General features: G+C 40.1%; 1 protein-coding gene across 1 annotated transcript in view; it reads left to right on the top strand.

Annotated features, from left to right (window-relative positions):
- IQGAP1 (IQ motif containing GTPase activating protein 1) overlaps positions 1 to 14006 on the top strand; it is a 123286-nt gene that overhangs the window by 20738 nt on the left and 88542 nt on the right. The window contains exon 3 of the mRNA XM_074232604.1: positions 9299 to 9455. Within this exon, the coding sequence (XP_074088705.1) occupies positions 9299 to 9455 (157 nt within the window). The remainder of the gene's footprint in view (positions 1 to 9298; positions 9456 to 14006) is intronic.

Below are 14006 nucleotides of genomic sequence, written 5' to 3'. Positions count from 1 at the left end.
GGAAAGCAAATGGCCTGATTTTTTTTAATGGAATGAATGGATTTAGGAAATGTTGGTCATTAAGCTTGAATTTGATTCCCGGAAAAATTATAGAATACATTATTAAAGAGATAGTGAACATGTTGAAAAGGAAGTGGATCATAAAGATCCAGCATAGATTTACCTAAAACAGATCATGCTAGATTAATCTTGCTTCCTTTTTTGATAGTGTTGATAGGCTAATAGGTCAAGGGAATGTGGCAGTTTACTTAGAATTTAACAAAGCATTTGATATATTGTTATTATCCTTGTAGTATTCTTGTGGAAGAGTTTGCAAGATGTGGATTAGATAATAGTAGCTCAGTTAGATTTGAAACTGGTTTAGTAGATAGCAATGAAGAGAAAGCATTAATATACATTTCAGCTTGGAAGGGAGTTTTTTGCGGAGTGCCCCAGTAGATTTGATTGACTCCTCTGCTACTTTTTTGTTTTTAGCAATGGTTTGGACAAAGGTTTGCATATCAGTTTTGCACATGACACAAAGGAGACAGCAATAACAAGATTGGCTATCAGACTAATTTGGGCCAAATGAAACAGTATAAAATTTAATAGGAATAAAATCTTATTACTTTTGAAGTTGAACATAACCTAGGGACTATGATAATTTAATAGTTTTTCTAAAAGAAGTTTTAGAGTTTTGGTGAATTTTTAAGCTCAGTGACAAGGACAACCCTAGGGCCAAATGTAATCTTGGATTGCATTCAAATTCTTAGTTTTGGGGATTAAGGAGATGATAGTCTGCTCTACTCTGTTGGGCACTGTATGTAGAAATAACATTGATAAAAGCCAGAGAGGAGTAGGTTGAAGTTGCAGAGAGGCAAGTATAGACTTTGATATAAGGAACAATTTCCTAAAAATTAGACCTAACTAGAAGTGGAATGGTCTGGTTTGGAAGATAGTAGGTGCCTGGTCCTTCAAGAAAAGATAAGATTTTTTTTATGGCAAAAAGGCTACTAATTTTTTTTTGCTGTTATATGTTGGACTAGAGATCCCTTCTGGCTTGGAAATTCACTGACCTTGAAAAATTAATGTGGGAATCAAATAAGGAATATATTGGAGTATTTTGTAAGCCTCTATCAGTTTGAAAATGTGAGATGATATTTTCAGTAATTGTCAGACCATTTGTTTTATTCTTCTTATAGTGAATTTTTTCATTTGAACCTATAAATGGGAAGATTTGGAGAATTTGAAGAATACTGGCTTTCTTTCCCTAGCTTTCCTGCTTGTATGATTTGAATCTCCTCATCCAGTAGCTTTGAGGGATTCTTAAGTATTTTTGGACAACAGTTTGGCAGAAATTGGTGTGCTTGATTGACTGCTGAAGAGGAGAATGCCTCTTTGGGAAGTCCAACCTCATGCAGGGGTCACAGAGAGAAAGACTCTGTAGTAATAATAGTAGTAATAGTCACTCTATTCAAACCTGGGACCTGCCTTGAAGTCTCCTTGGGAGCCTCTTGTTCCTTGGTTGAACTTTTGTGAAGCCTGCATTTTCCAGCAAGAGTGACTGTGGAAACTAGCCACTGGGAGAGTAGGTGCCTCAGGTGGAACTCGTTCATCAGAGGTGTGACAGAACTCTTTGTCCTCTGTTGAAATGGTTTCTCCCAAATGTGAATGGAGCCTGCCTGAAATAAGAGAAGACAGAAGTCAAGTTTTGCCTTTGACAGTGCTTGCTGGCTACTGCCCAGCTGGGGGGAATGGGGGGAGGTAGGCAATGGTTAACTGAAGGAAGAAGTTAAGAAGGAATGCTTGCTGGGAATAGCAGGGAAAGGACCGACTAGTTGGTATGCTAAATGACTGAGACACCATTTGGATCTTGGGAGATGATAACTTTTTTGGAGGGAATCGGTTTTCTAAGGAGTTTGGTTTTCATTTTGTTTTCAGTCTAGTAACACTTTAATCTTTCATTTTGTGATATATATATATATATATATATATATATATATATTTACAAGGAAAGGTGCTATCAGAATATGAGGTATACACTAGGGGAGATCAGGAAAGGTTTTGTAAAAAAATGAGATTTTATCTAGGATTTGAATAAAGTCAAACTGATTGAAGTAAAACTTAGAGCTTGTTGAGGAGCAGCAAGAACACCATCATCCCTAGATGAAAAGAGACCTGATGGGAGGAAGATATAGGAAAAGAGGAAGGAACCAGTTGGTGAAGGACTTTGAATACCAAAAAGAGGAATTTAAATATGATCCTGGAGCTGTTAGGGAATCACTGACATGGGGAGAACTGTGTTAACATTTGGATGATCAATTGGACAGCTGAACGAACGATGGCCTGCTTGGGGGGGGGAGGCTTGAGGCAGGCAGCCCTGCAAGCAGACTGTGGGAGGTGAGGGCAGGCTCAGAGGAGAGCAGGAGACCATCGAGGAGCTCCTTGTAGTGTTCTCCAGGTGCTCAAAATATATTATTGATGCTTCATTTTCCCCTCATTGCTGTCACTTTCCAGTATAGCTTTACATACATCCCTGTCTTCATAGGAAACCAACCCTGAGGAGAGAGGGTTTGCAGCAGTCCACACTCCTACCAGCCATAGATTTACATCTGGAAGGGACCTCAGAAATCAGCTAATCCAGCTCTCTCCTTAAACATTTGAGACAAGAGAGGCCCCAGAGGTCCTAATTCTAGACCCCAGGGGACAGGTTCTAAGGCTGCATAGTGTTGCTTTATCAGTCTTCAGCATTCAGAGGAGGCATGAGTGGCCTTTGTCTCTTATAGAAATGTTCCTGAAGGCTTTGCACTGTCTTCTTCTGCCTCCCCTTCTTATTACTCTTGTTTTCAGGGCTGCTTCTGAGCTACTCTCTGCCTTTGTGTATAGACTGGGTATGGGCCTTAAATGTCTCCCACCTTTCCTAGGTTTCAAAACCATGAAGTTTAGGAATTTGGGAAACTGAGGTAGGCAGCAGGGAAGTGACTTAACTCAAGTTGGAGACCAGATTGGAAGCCAGGTGTAGAGTTCGACCTACTGGCCACTTCTAGCAGCCATGTCTAGTATCCACTGTGGTCGTGTGTCTACCCATGCACTTGGATGTGTATTCTTAGTTCTTGACTGTATTGCTGCTCATTGAGGTTGGTAAAAGTATGTGTTCTCTGAGTAAGTAGGGCCTAGTTAATTTTTTAAGGTCATGACAGGTTTTTTGTGGGGATTAAATTATTTAGGATTATACTGAATCTTCTGTCTAGGAAGATTCCTTCCTGCCTTAAAACAGATTAATCCTAGAAAAATACAGTGTATTAATTTTTTTACTCTTGAAGGACTGAGATCCAGTATATAAATGAGAATGACGGAGACTGTTGGCTTATAATGACTAGGAAAGTTGTTATATTTGACCTGGGAATGGATTAACGTGTGTGTGTGTGGGGGGATAAGTTTGGAGATATCAAAATCATATTATAATAATGAGGTTGGAACCATGATTTTTTAAAAAATGGATTGGATCTTTTATTGTCTCTAATTCTTCAAAAAGTAAAAAAATCTTTCAAGGTAGATAAATATATATAACAATTTCAGAAAGAAATGAACCTGATTTTGATAGTACTGTCAGTTGTCAGTCAGCAGGCAGTAAATTAAACACTTGCTATGTGGGGGCTCTCTGCCAATTGCCAGGAACACAAAAATGGACAACCCTTCCCCCATTTTCTTAGCCTTCTTCACCCCTCCAATCATCAGAAATCTGGGCTGGATTATAAACTTGTTGAGGACTGAATGAACTGGTGTTATCTTAGTCTTTCTGCCGTAGCCTGGCCTTTTGTGCCTAGAAAGTGCTTGATAAAGGTTTATTGAAATGAATGGCATTAGCTTCTTTACATCTTTACTCAGTTTGGAATCTGCTGAGATCCAAATTTTAGGTACAGAGTAAGACATGGATGTTGGAACTCTACACCTGGTTTCCAATCTGGTCTCCAACCTGAGGCAAATCACTTCACTGCTGCCTGCCTCAGTTTCCCAATCTGTAGGATGAGGATATAATGGTACCTACCTCCCAGGCTGGTTGTGAGTTAATATTTGTAAAGTTCTTTGCCAACCTTAAAGCACTAAAGAAATGATAACTATTATCATTTTTATATTATTAAGGAAATGGACAACTCTTGTCCACGTGAGATCATAGATGGAGAACTCAAAGGGTCTTTAGAGAGTTCAGTTTAGGCTGGCTCCCTCATTTTCAGGTGGGAAAACTGAGACCTAGAGAAATTGTGATTTAGCCTAGGTTAGAGAAGTGTTAAGGAGCAGTTTCTTTTTCATTGTACCATCCTTTCTATGGCATTGGCTTGGGTCTGGGTAAGGACTTTGACCTGTAAATTGACTATAAAAACTTAGGTTTTGGCGAGTACCTGATCTATGGGTTGCACCTTGTGGAATGAATTATATGCCCATTTTCTTGGGGAAGTTCCTGTTACCACACCCTTGTAGTTCACAATTTCTGGTCCTCCCCCCACCCCAAACCAAACAGACATCCAACAACCCAAGAAATTACCCAGTGTTACCTGTTTATTAGGTAGAGCTGCAGAGAGCTCAGGGAGGGAGGAAGACCCAAGGCCAGTACAGTTTGAGAGATTTTTTCTTTTATGGTTAAAGATTTATTGTATGCCCAGCAATATACCTTTTACTTTAGGCAAACATAATATGGATTCAGTTATGAATGTTATGTATTAGAAGCTGTCACTTAGTGTCTCAATCTCTTTAATTCAAGGATCTAGAAAATTCAGGTTGAAATGAATAGGCCTTTATGGTAGTATAATCACCCTTTTTGTAACTTGGTTTAATGCAACTGGACTAATCCTGTCCAATTCCAGTTTATCCAGAAGTGACTTTGTATTTGGGTCAATTCCTTAGGAAGGAAGGAAGATGAATTATTATTTTTTTGCTAGGCAGTGGGTTGAAGTGACTTGCCAAGATCAGACAGCTACTAAGTATCAAGTGTCTGGGACTAGATTTGAACTCAGATCCTCCTGACTCCAGGACCAGTGCTCTATCCACTGAGCCACCTAACTGCCCCTTGGGAAGATGAATTTTTCCTACTTTTTTAATCTTCCTCTTTCTTTGACCTACAATTTAGGTTGATTAAATTTAAACATGGATAATAGTCATGACAAATGCTAACGAATTCCTCAAGCCGTATAGTATAGAAAATGGGGTCAAACATGAAACTTAAAGATCTCAGAAATGATTGAACAGGAGAGCTGCAGGCTGAGCAACGGGATTCTGAGCTTCTCTGATCTCCACCCCAGAGGAGAAGGGAGGAACCGAATCTTGGTGGTTTGGAATAGATATTTCCGGCATCGGTCTGTTCCCTTTCTGGATTGTGTGAAGCCGGGGAACCCCCAGTCATGTGCTCTTTAGAACATGTTGAGCAGGTTTCTTCTCCTTAGCCCCAGTCAGGTGCCCGTCCTTCCCTTCTGCCTTGGCTCCTGGGCTCAGCCTGTTCTCCCACCTGTCATTTTGTCTTGCTGAGGAGGAGAAAGGGTGGGGCTAAGCACTGACTTTCTTTGAAAAATTCATTGTAATCAGTTGAGCCAAAAAGGAAAGTGTGGCCTAGGCTATTGAATTGAATGGCCAAGCTCTCTTTTGGTATCTTCAGGGACTAACCCCAGTAACTTGGAGTCAGTCAATCAACTGGCATTTATCTGGTACCAGGGTCCAGTTTTGGGTGGGGATGGGGGAGGAGGGGCAAAGGCCAAAGGAGAATGTCCTAAGAAGCACTGAAGAGAGCCTGGGTCTATACAAATAAGTGCAGAAGAGAGCTCCCATGAGAGCTGGGAAGGCCAGGGAGAATGTAGAAGTGAGATGGGGGACTGTGCATGTGGGGTGATGAGGGATCTCTGGGAGTGTTGTGTGTGTGTGTGTGTGCATGCGTGTGTGTGCCTGCACGATGCCATTAGATTGTGCTTTAGGAACATGACTTGCAGCTTTGGAGGGTGAATTGGAGTGGGGAGAGATAAGAGACAAAATTAGGAGCTGCTGTGTTTTAGCCATGGGCCAGACACATCACAGTAACTCATTCGATCCCCCCCCCCCATAACCCTGAGACTCCAGAAGCAGTATCACCATCTTGATTTTACAGTTGAGGAAACTGAGGCAGGCAGAGGTTAAATGACTTGCCTAGAGTTATGTAATGTGTAAGTGACTGAGTCTAAATTTGAATTCAGATCTCCCTGATTCCAGGCCCAGGTAGAAATGACAAGATTTGACACTAGACTGGATATGTAACTGAGACTGTGAAGCTGGGTGGTTAGGAGGCTGGTGGTACTCTGTCTAGTAATAGGAAAAGTGGGAGGTGAAAGGAGGGTTAGGGGGAGCATAATGAATTCTGTTTGAATATGTGGAGTTTGAAGTGCCTATGGGTCATGTTGATGTGGGAGGGTCTTCAGGAGAAGAGTTAGGATATACACCTCCATCTGGTTATCTTCTGAGTCTAGATGATAACTAATCTACTAGGAGTTGGTAAGATTATCCAGCAAGATAGTATAACAGGAAGAGAGAAGGGGCCCAGTACAGAGCTTTGGGAGATATTCCTGGACAGAAAATGGATGATGATCCTGCAAAGGAATCTAAGAAGAGGCCAAGGGACCAAGCAAGAAGAGTGTTGAGAAGATCCAGAGGAAAATTGGAGGGAGGAGGAGGAGAGCTGATCCCTGGTGTTCAGTCCATTGAGAGTATGGAGGAAAAAGTCTTGGGATTTGGCATTTGGAGTTGATATTTTGGAACAGGCAGTTTCATTTGAGAGATGGAGTTGGAAGTCAGATGGGAAGAATTCGAGAAGTGCATGAGAGGAGAGGAATGGAGACTTTGGGTCTAGAAGGAAAGGAAAAAAGACATTGAGCCCGTCTGCCTCAGAACTCTTCCATTGTTTCACTGCCCCACATGGCCCAGAATCCTAGGATATTAGAACTGGGAGGCATGTCCATGATCTGCTAGACCAGCTCCTTCCTTTGTGATTAAGGACGAGTGAGCCAGGGTCAAGGGAGGTAAAGTCAGCTGTCCTGGAGTTTCCTTCATTAGAGAGCTGATTTTAAAAACCTAGGGCTTGATGTCCAAAAAAGTGACTTATTTTTAAATCTTTACTTTGCAAAATCTTTTATTCAGAGTTTTGAAAACTAGAGACCTTAGTATATAGACCAATCCTTTAAAAAGAAACGGCAGGAGTTTCAGACTTATCAGGAACTACAGCATTATGTACAGAATTATATAGGTTTTTATAAGTGAAACTTGAGCTGGATAATATAAATCTGAAGGACTTTGGCACAATCTTTTATTAAAATTCTTTGATGTCCAACATTGCCACAGTAGCAGATGAGGACGTTGGGAATCCATTGACTCAATATGCTCACAGGTGTTCATACATATATATATATATATATATATATATATATATATATATATATATATATATATATATATATACATATATATATATCCATGCATACATTTATCCACCTTTGCAGAGGAAAGATTTTGAGTCAATCTAGCTCTTACCAATATCAAAAACTGTTTTCGGCTTTCAGTCTCAAATCAGGTGGAATTCGAAACTTTTTTTTTTTTTTTAACAAAAAGACATAACACCTTCCTTAGGAGGGGTTTACTATAATAAAAGCAGTCCAAAGAAGACATCATAACATACCCTTAGTATAATTGGTTGTTCATAAAGATCCTCACAATTACAGTATAAAGAACTAGTCCTTTTGCTCATCCCATCTTACTACAGCTGCCCTCTTTTTTGAAGCTCCTTCACTCCCCCACTCTCCCCAAAATTTGATATGATTATCTTGCCTCACTCATGGATTTTCCAGACCCACTGAATATTGGAGTTTCCCTTCCTTGTAAATTAAAGGTATTGGTTTTTCTCAACATAGTATGGAGAACAAAGAGAAGAGGGACAGAACCCTGGGGGATACACACAGGGAGTAGTTATAAAGCAGACAAAACTCTGAGTGCAAAGGAGCATTCAGACAAGGGGAAGGAAAACAAAGAACAGTATCATGGAGGGAGAGGAGGATCACCAATATCAGTGATAGAGAGAGAGGTTACTTGGAGACTGATTCAGGTCTCATCAGGCTTTGATTTCTGTGCTTCCCTTTAGACTGAGGTTGTATTTCCTTCAACATCCTTCAATTCTTTAAATCATCTTTATGCATTCACCATTCGTAAATTTATTTAAATCCTGCTTGATCTTATTTATGTTCTTGGCCAATACAACTTTTGTTTTTTAAAAATTAAATTATTATTATTTGTGAACTTAACAGACATTGACAAATCATGCTTTGGGGCTGCTAGGTGCTATTGTGTATAAAGCACAGGGCCTGGATTTAGGAAGATCTGAGTTCAAATCAGACCTCAGACACTTCCTAGCTGTATGATCCTGGGCAAGTCACTCGACCTCAGTTTGCTTCAGTTTATTCTTCTGTAAAATGGAGATTGTAATAACACCTCCCTCTCTGGGTTGTTGTGAGGATCACATGAAATAATAATTGTGAAGCGCTTAGCCCAGGGCCTGAGTACAGTGAGTACTACATAACTGTTAACTTTTATTATTGTCATCATCGATATTATCATATGCAAAAGTCAGAAAAAGAAGACTGTGCATGAAACTGGGAAGTTTTGTTTTTATAAAGTATATAAAATATACAAAATAGATATTAAATTTGACAGAACACTTTCTTACGTTTTTTGAGGCTCCTGATCTTTTTTCTATTCTCTTGCATGCATCTAAAATTTTTTCATTTTTTTTTTTTTAACATCAGTAACACTCCTCTCCTCCATGTGGAAGAATATGTCTGGTTAGAGAAATCTCTGATTTGCCAGTGAATAGCATTTATTATTTCTTTACTTGAGTGTGGAGCAGGGTGAAAAATTCACTGGAATAGAGTGGGAAGATTTAGAGTCAAGAGGATCTGGGTTCAAATCTATCTCAGACACTGTGGGGTCAAGTCAGTTAACCTGTCTTGACTTTACTTCCCTCATCAGTTAAAGGTGGTGCTGGGGAATTGGATTAGATGATGGCTAGTGTCATTTCTAGATGTATGGTTGTGATTTTGTAAAAATAGGTGTCTAAGGATTGTTTTTCACTGAATCTTCTGTCCTTGACATCTTTCTTTGAATTAGGAGAAAAAGACATTTGTACTATGTCCTCAATTGTTGCTTGAACTATAACCTTAATTTTTCTCCTAAAATAAAGAAATGATCCTTAAAATCTTAAAAAAACTCAAAAATTCATCTTTTATTTTATGTCTTTTTTTTTTTTTTTTTGGTGTAGGTGGATGGAGGCTTGTCTCAATGAAGAGTTGCCTCCTACTACAGAGCTGGAGGAGGGTCTAAGGAATGGCGTTTACCTCGCCAAACTCGGAAACTTCTTCTCTCCCAAAGTGGTGTCCTTGAAGAAGATTTATGATCGGGAGCAGACCAGATACAAGGTGTGAATTCCTTATTGCTTATGTTTTTAGTATTTTGGGTTGAGAAATGTGAGAATTCATTTGTTAAGAGAGTTAATTTTTAACCAGTGGGGCAAAGGGGGCCCTCACCATGTATTCACATAGTATTAAGTTGATAAACTAACTGAAAAAGTGTTTGTGTCCTAATACTTTAAGATGTGTGACACTTTCCCTTGGAGGAGTTAAAGAGCAATTTTATTAGAGTAGTAGTAATTAAAATAGCTAAGCTTTAGGGATAGAGTTCAGACTAGGAAGTGATTTATGGAAGAGATTTGTTTTTCTTACTCAATTCTGTCAGCAGCTTGTATAGAGAAAGGTACCTCATTGAAGAGGGAGAGAGACATTTAGTGAAAGAAAAAGAGTTGAAGGAGCAGAGACATATACCACAGTGATATGTTGTGAGTTGGCATAAGAAATTAAATGGGAATTTTAGGGGACTTTTGCAGAAGCTACAGACAACATGTGAAAGCAAGTAGATGATACAGAAAAAGTTTAGAAACTCAGAAATGCCTAATATATATATATATAGTTTTGTATAATGTCAAACCAAATTTTAGATTAAGTAAATATTCCATAAACTTCTTCTCTACTATGAAAAAGGGACCAAAATTTTTTTTGTGGATTTTCTAGATCAAGTTAATGTTGAACCCCTAACTTCTGCAATGTGAAAGGGCTAATGGTAGTCTGTCATAGATAATGAGTATCTGACTCCTGAGGAATGAAGCAGTTTGCTATCTATGTAAAGTCTTCTGCTAGTATGATGTCTGCTGGCAGATTATTAATGGGAAGAACATGACCAGTTGAAACTTGGGAGCCTTGTGAGGAGCAAAGATCTAGAGTTAGCTCCTAGAACTCAAAAGAATCTCAGTCCATGAGAGCAAATTAGGGAGAGTCCTTCAAGAGGAGTCTCTGAATCCTGAAGATCTTCCTGATGCCCAGCACAGGGCAGAGTGCTTCAGGAAGAAGAGCCATGTGCTCCAGGGGGGTAGCAGAAGGGAGGGGAAAGAAATTGAGATTCTTCAGAAAGAGAACTAAGATTCAAATGGGAACTCTCCAGCTGTGAGAAGGACTTATCCTGTCTCCTCTCTGGACCTCCTTTTCCTCATCTGTAAAATGGGGGAGATTGGTTTAGATGACCTCTCTGAGAGCCTTTCTAGATCTCATTCTGTGATACAAGAATCTATTCAATAAGAATTGATGAAATTGCCCTCTATGCCCTCTACCCATATTGCCAATGTGTCTAAACATGGCCCACATTACTCCTGAACCAGCTGAAGATGGAGTTGGGAAACATTTGGCAAAATAAAACATAGATAATATTACATTTTAAAACTAAGACAGGGGCCAACTTGGTGGCACAGACCCTTAATCACAAGGACCCAAGTTCAAAATCGGCCTCAGACACTTGATACTTACTAGTGGAGTGACCTTGGGCAAGTCACTTGAATCCATTGCCTCACAAAAGCCAAATAAACAAAAACCAAAAACAGCCAGTGATCTGGAGTCCATTGCAATGTAGTGGCTCCCATTTCTATTTCCATTTGACTCATTGTTCTACACTAACTTCTTTTATTCTCTTAATCAGTATTACTGATCACTGCCTTGCCATCTCTCTGCTTCTTTTGTTCCTTACACTCATGTTTTTGAACAAAAGTGGAGCAAATCATGGAGCTGGGTCTGTTGGAAATTTTTTCTATAACCTTTTTTCTACTGAGAAATCCTTTTATTTCTCCCTCATTAACTCACTTTCCCACTTACCACAGAAGCTCTTTCAAAACTTTTCATCCTTCCTCAAATCTCCTATTGTTCCCATGTCCCCCCACCCCCATCCTCTTGCTGACAACCTTGCTTCATATTTTACTGGAAAAAATTGAAACCATTTACTAAGAGATCCTCCTGGTCTGATGCTACCGAGATGCCTTCTGCCTTCCTCCCTCTCCTTCACCTTATCTCAGACCTTGAGGTGACCCATGTCTTTATCAAGGCCAACTCCTCACATGAACAAGTATTCTCTAGCAGGTTGCCTTCTTTGTTATTCCTTCCCTTCTTCCCCTTATCTTCAGTCATTCCCTCCTTCCTGTAAGCACACTCATATCTCCCCATTCTCAGAAAATTTTCACTTTATTCACCCATATTTCTTATCTCTTTTGTGATTAAATTCCTTGAGAAGGCTGACCAGAATAGGTGCCCCCATTTTCTTTCCTCTTCCTTCTTAATTATCTGCATTCTCACCTCTGACCTCATCATTCATTATTACTTTCTTTAGAATTATCAGTGATCTCTTAATTGCCAAACCTATTGCCTTTTCTCACCTCTTATCCCCCTTTGACCTCTGTAATCTTTGGAACTATTAATTTACCTCTTTTTTGAAAATCTCTTCTCCTTTCATTCTTGTGATCCTGTTGCTTCTCCCCTTATCTGGGTTTCTATCCAGGTCTCATACCAGCTAGCTTTGATTGTTCCACAGGGTTCAGTCCTAAGTCCTCTTCTTTTCTTTTTCTTTATTATCTGAGTTGATGATCTCTTTTCTCCTTTAGATTCAAATATCCATGTTAATAATTCTTAAGTCTGTTTATCCAGACTCAGCTTTTCTACTGACCTATCTCTTATCTTCAGATGCCTATATTTCATGCCATATGTCTTATCTTATATTCAATATGTATACAACTGAACATATTTTCTATTTTCCACATCTTTCTCCTTCTTGTCTTTTTTTTTTTTTTAAGGTTTTTGCAAGGCAAATGGGGTTAAGTGGCTTGCCTGAGGCCACACAGCTAGGTAATTATTAAGTGTCTGAGACAGAATTTGAACCCAGGTACTCCTGACTCCAGGGCTGGTGCTTTATCCACTGCGCCACCTAGCCGCCCCTCTTGTCTTCTTGTTGAGGGCACCTCCATCCTCCTGTCATTCCTGATTTTTTCTTGCTCTTCTTCCCTCCCCCCCAAACCTGTATTGTCTCTAAAACTTTTGATTTTAGGATTTTTGAATATGCCCCCTCCTCTGCTCTGAGGTAGCCAGACTCCTGGTGCAGGCCTCAGCACCTCATGCTTCATCTGTTGCTGGAATCTTCTGGTTGCTTTCCCTGTTGTAAGTCTCCCCTGACTTCAGTTCTTCTTCCACTCAGTCATGATTTTCCTAAAGTGAGATCTGACCATATTACCTTCCTACTCATTTAACTCCAGTGACTCCCTGTTACCTTCAGGATCAGATAGCTGATCTTCTGATTGGTGTTGAAAGTCCTTTGTAACCCTCCCCTGTACCCCTCACCCCCTTTCTATCTTTTTAGTTTGAGTCAGTGACAGTGGCCTCCTTGCCTGGAATGCTATCCCTCCTCCTCCTCCTTTCTCTCTGCCTCCTGACTTAAGTTCCAACCTAAATCCCACCCTCTTAGTCCCACTGAATTCCCTTTGTTGAATGTTTCTGATTTGTCTTTAGAGAGTTTTTTGTACATAGTTGTTTGCACATTGTTCCCTCCTTCAATTGGAAGATCCTCAGGCAGGGATTGTCTCTTATTTGTGACCCCCAGCACTTAGCACAGTGATGGACACAGTAAATGTTTAATTCCTGACTGACATGATCAGAGGATCATAGACCCCCTAGAAACCACTGAGCCCAACTTCCTCATTTTGTAGGGGAGTGAAGTGAGATTTGAAGAGATGAGCTGACCCAGTGTCAGTGTTGTAGCCAGTGAGTCATGGTGAAAGCAGCTGTCAGGGAGGTCAAACATTCCAATAGGAGGGCCCTTTTCAGGGCTGCTCATCCACCTTGGGTGTCCACTAGCTCTCACCTGGGGCTCCAAGAAGCTACAGCATGCACAGTGGTCACACCCCTACAGAACTTGGCACATGAGCTCAGTCAAGTTGAGGGGAGTTGACTGGCTTTCTACCTGACAGTGAGTCAGGGAGATGTCAACCCCAAGCATATGAAGACTTTCCTGGTAGAATGGGTACATGAGAATAGTTTGTTCTAACAACCATGAAAACAATGAAGCAGGTATTGTGGTGCATTTAGGGCTTGCTCCCCCATGGAGGACACTAAGGTCATCTATTGCATCCTAGGCCATCTGACAGTGGTTCTGATGATTATCCTGACACTGGACTTTGTGGACTGGAGGAGAAAGTGAGACTGATGACTTTGTGCCTCACTTAAATCCAATTCACTCCAGAGTCAAGATATTACCCTTGATATCATCATTCCTTTTCAAAAATGAAGCCACAACTACATAGGTATTCCTAGTTTACAGATGAGGAAACTGAAGCTTTGGAACATTAGGTGACATGGGGGTTTCAAATTTTTTGACAGTTCATGATCTCCTTGGAAACATAAAATGCAGAGACAAGAAGGAAATAAAAGTACTAGGTGCCACATAACTTGTAGTAGTAGGAAATGAAAGCTTCTAAGAGATGGAGGTAAGGGGAGGGTGCTAGGTGCTGTTGTATTTACATGATAGCATATGTCAGCCGGCTTTTACTGCTCAAAATTTGTATATGAGAAAACCAACTGCTTGTGTTGTAGGAGAACAAAAGAAAGATT

The sequence above is a fragment of the Macrotis lagotis genome, chromosome 4 (genome assembly GCF_037893015.1).
Source record: "Macrotis lagotis isolate mMagLag1 chromosome 4, bilby.v1.9.chrom.fasta, whole genome shotgun sequence".
NCBI lineage: Eukaryota > Metazoa > Chordata > Mammalia > Peramelemorphia > Peramelidae > Macrotis > Macrotis lagotis.
This window is presented reverse-complemented; position numbering and strand designations above follow the sequence as displayed.